The 4,446-nt window shown below is 38.6% G+C and overlaps 1 protein-coding gene across 1 annotated transcript; it reads right to left on the bottom strand.

Annotated features, from left to right (window-relative positions):
* Positions 1-586: 586 nt before the first annotated feature.
* Positions 587-1,549, bottom strand: LOC123649757 (olfactory receptor 6C74-like). Its single transcript, XM_045567932.1, is given in 1 exon segment — positions 587-1,549. A coding segment is annotated over 1 exon segment (963 nt).
* Positions 1,550-4,446: the final 2,897 nt, after the last annotated feature.

Here is a 4,446-nt window from a genome sequence, read left to right as displayed (position 1 = left end):
GCTGTTAATATCTCTAACACCAACACAACCAAAGAGAAAACTTAGTAAGTTACTGCTCATTGATTCACATAGACAGAAACAATTAATGAATTATCGTTCACTTTTATAAGGATATTATATGATGACTTCATGCAATTTTCAAATCTTGCCATCAATAAATACAGTGGTAAAAAAAGGGGGGGTTCTATGTATTTGTTCTTAGGTATCAGAGTGTTCAAGCATAAGACTATACCATGAACAGCAATTATTAAATGTGATTCATAACTTTCTTATGCTTAGGTTAAAGACTTGTATTATTTCGTTTACTTGTACTGGGCTTTATATAAATGTTGATTGAATTGAATTCACATAAAACCAATGAGTAGAAATGAAGGAAGAAAATTTTATCACAATATAGAGAACTAATCTGAATTTTCAAATATGAAAGGCATAGAATTGCAAGATAAGTGAGTATACATCTAGACAAATATTAGCATAACCGAGAAGACCTTACACAGAGAATATATGGAGAAGTTTTCCGCCATGGTGGGAAAATGAACTACATGACCAAGGAGCTCAATTCGCTGTCCAACGACCTATGATCCTATTATTGCAATTTCACCCTGGACAGAGCATCCCTCAGAGCTTGGTGAACCTGCTTGTTCCGCAGAGTGTAGATGACCAGGTTCAGCAGCGGGGTCACCACTGTGTTCACAAGAGCAGCCTCTCTGTTGGAGTCCAGCCTGTCCCTTTGGTTTGGTTTCATGTATATAAAGACACAGCTTCCATACATCAGAGAGAGGACAACGAGGTGGGAGGAGCAGGTGGAGAAGGCTTTCTGCCGCTCCTTGGCTGACGGGAGACGCATGATTGTGACGGCTATGCTGCTATACGAAATGATGGTTATCATGAGGGGTGAAAACAGGATAAGCAATGTGAGGCCAAAGGCCAACATTTCAGTAGATCTGGTGTCAGAACAGGAGAGATGAATTAAGCAGCCAAGATCACAGAAGAAATGAGGGATGACATTGGGGCCACAGAAGAACAGCTGGGAAACCTTGACGACCAGACCAGTGATGACAAAGAAGGACAAAGTATAGCAGAAGAAAACCAGAAGGAAAGAAACCCTCAGATTCATTATGCTTGGGTAGTGCAGAGGTTTGCAAATGGCCAGGTAGCGATCCAAAGACATGGCAGCCATGAGAAAGAAAATTGTTGCCCCAAGAAATAAAGTAAAAAAGGCTTGTGTGAGACAGTCAGTAAAGGGAATTGTTTGCCTTCCTAAAAGAAAGATGACCAGCAGTTTAGGAATAACTGTGCTTATAAAAACGCACTCACAGAAGGAAAAACTGCTGAGTAAAATATACATTGGTGTCTGGAGGCGATGGTCAGCTCAGGTGATGGTGATTATGAGCGTGTTTCCCATGACGGAGGCCAGGTAAGCCAGCAGGTGCAACAGGAACAGCACATTCCCCAGGTGCTGGACAGCAGGAAACCCCTCCAGGATGAACTTCTGGACTGTTGTTTCATTCCTCACCTTTATCGTTATGTCCATTTCTCTGTCTGTCATCAGCCTGCTTTGATCTTCTAGGCAGAAAACACTATCAATGAAGAAAAAAGAATTTAATGGATGGTCACTATTTTTTAAAAAAAACACTATTTCTTTGCATTTGCTATTCTGAAAAAGGAATAATTTTTACATACTTTATTAAAAATTACTTGGACATTTAACATTATAAACTGTAAAAATTGAAGGTTTAATTTTTGGTTTTGTTTTTGAGAATAAATTTTTTGTGGAGCTTAACTTTTCTGGAAAATAATATCTCCCAATAATACTCCATACAAGGTACACAATGCAAAATGAAATCATTATCTTTTGCAGACAAAAATAATAAAACTAACAGGTAATACTGAAGGCTGTCATCCCACAGAAAATATTATTTCATGGGGTCACAGTGTAAGTTTCTGCACTTCAAATATGACATGCATTCTGTGTAGCACTACTATGGGCTGCCTTTAGCCCTCTGAAGATAGAAAGCGTGAAAAAGCCGTGTTCCTATTACCATGTTCCAACCCGATTATTTCCTGAAGTACATTTAGCCTGAGTTCTTCTCTCAACCCTAGACTGAGCAGGAAAGCTCACTCTCATAGTATCCATAGCTACCCAGCCCATAGGTTTAAAGGAAATTGCATCGAAAGATGGGGGAGAAACAGTTACATGACTTCGTTGTGTAGACTCAATGCATAAACACACAATGGGTGAGCCAACATCCCCCTCTTTTATCAACCCAGCAGAATGGAAGTGTTTTCTTCTGCTATTAGTCATAAATCACCCTTAAACATTCGCTTTTTTGTGGAATGTTGGTATGTTGGAAGTTTCCGGTGTGGTTAGAATCACACCTGGGTGCCCACTGCAGACACTAGGGGAACAGTCATTGTTTAGTAAGCCAGTACCTAGCCAGAAACCAGAGGAAATAACACTGAATCTTTGGGGAATGGGTCTGGGCTTCTGTCAGAAATTAGTGCTCTGGTGACTCACTCACCATAATTAAATTGTACTTACTTAGTTCTTGATTTTGGCCAAGCCTATTGCTTTCACTGTATGTGATCCACAATACTGGCTTAAACATAACTAGCCTCTGGGTTAAATATTTGACCCATTAGATTGCAAATCATCCCCATGGTCAAGTACTCACCAAGATGTAGCTCACAGGAAACGTCGTCTTCGATCATGTGATTCTTTTTTTTTTTTTCCAACAAACCAGGATCTTTCTTCTACGATAATGGAAAGGAAAAAGAAAAAAGACCACTCTTACTTGAGATGTACTTATCTTTTACCTGTACAAAAGTCAGTGGTTGGCTCATGTCTTAACTCAATAGGAAATTGTTAAGGCTAATCATTTTCAAGAAAGACACATATTTGAAAACCTTGCAGACCAAACAGTTGTGCTTTCCCTCATGCTGATCCTGATGATAAATTCTAGACCATTAAGACAACACAAAAGGCACCAAATCTGCACTAGCATCTGCTGGAGTGACTCTTTAGAATTCCTCAGCGTATTCATACTCTTACTATGGGACATGACGACACAGTCCATCACAAACATTATATCTGGTTCCTTCTGTGAACACAGCCCAAACAGACTCAGGAAAAAGAGACAGCAAAGGTCAAATTGCCTTGCTCATGGCCCCTGGTACTCACTTTCCCATCAACTACTTGCTTTTCACCTTTCTGCATAGATGGCATCATTGCAGTCAGAAGTGAAAATACATGTAAATGCCCTCATGCCATATGTATCACAGAATTATTTATCATCACCAATGAGGACACTAGGGTCTCAAAGTATACACCCCTGGAAAATTCAGAGTTCACTAGAGGACAATGAAAAAATGAAAGCAACTAAAAATGACAACATATCCCGGGGGACATTTAATTGTTAACTTTTGTGAATGGAAAAATTCAGCGAAGTACATTGTAATTACCACATCACTGGGAATTGTAACATACTGCCATCATTCTCAGTATCTGCACTGGACTCTGAAAGATGTCAGAGGTACATTTGGCATGGGTGCCCCAGGGTTATGAAATCTGTAAAATTCCAGACCACACTTGTCAAGAAAGACGGGCTTAAACAGCAAAAATGCTTGTTTACAATCAGGTTGTCTTTACTTTTTTTCTTGGTTTTGCTTTCTAAACCAACATTTGCTTTATGGAGGTATAATTTACATATTATAAAATGCCACAAATCTTAACTGTACAGACGGATGACTTTTTACATATATAAACAGCCAGGGATCCACTATTCAAATCTAATCAGAAAACATTTCCATTTCACCAATAATTTCTCATGCCCCTTCCCAGTCAATATCCTACACCAAGAGAAAACAATTATTTTTATTTCTGGCATCAAAAATTACTACTCCTTGTTGCTAAATGAAACACAGTGTGTGATTTTTTCTTTCTGAACTGTCTTTTTTTCTCAATATCTTTCTCACTTTCATCTATGCTCTTTCATGTATCACTGACTTATTCTTTTATATTGCTTTGTACTAGTCCACTGTAAAAGTAAAACACAGTTTTCACTCATTGCAGGACATTTGTGTCTTTTTGAAGTAAGTGCTATTATGAATAAAGCTGCTATCGACATTTGTACAAGTCTTTCTGAAGATATAACATTCATTTCTCTAGGGTATATGACTTGATTTGAAAATGCTAAATTAACGACACGTCTTAACAATATAAGAAACACCAAAATAGCTTCCAAAATTGGACATAGGCTCTTAGTAGCAATGCATGAGTCTTCCAGGCAAGTAATAAGTTTGTAAATTAAATTATAGCATCCATGGCCATGGTCCCTTAAGGTCATGGTAACCAGGGGCTCAGATCCCTCCAAGTATAAAAATCAATGTTAGCCTAGAGGGCGGACAATCTAAACCCCAGATATTCTGGCCAAGGGTGAAAGAAAA

Source organism: Lemur catta, chromosome 14 (genome assembly GCF_020740605.2).
Source record: "Lemur catta isolate mLemCat1 chromosome 14, mLemCat1.pri, whole genome shotgun sequence".
Taxonomy (NCBI): Eukaryota; Metazoa; Chordata; class Mammalia; order Primates; family Lemuridae; genus Lemur; species Lemur catta.
The sequence above is the reverse complement of the archived record's forward strand: the minus strand, read 5'-3'. Positions and strand labels throughout refer to the sequence as shown.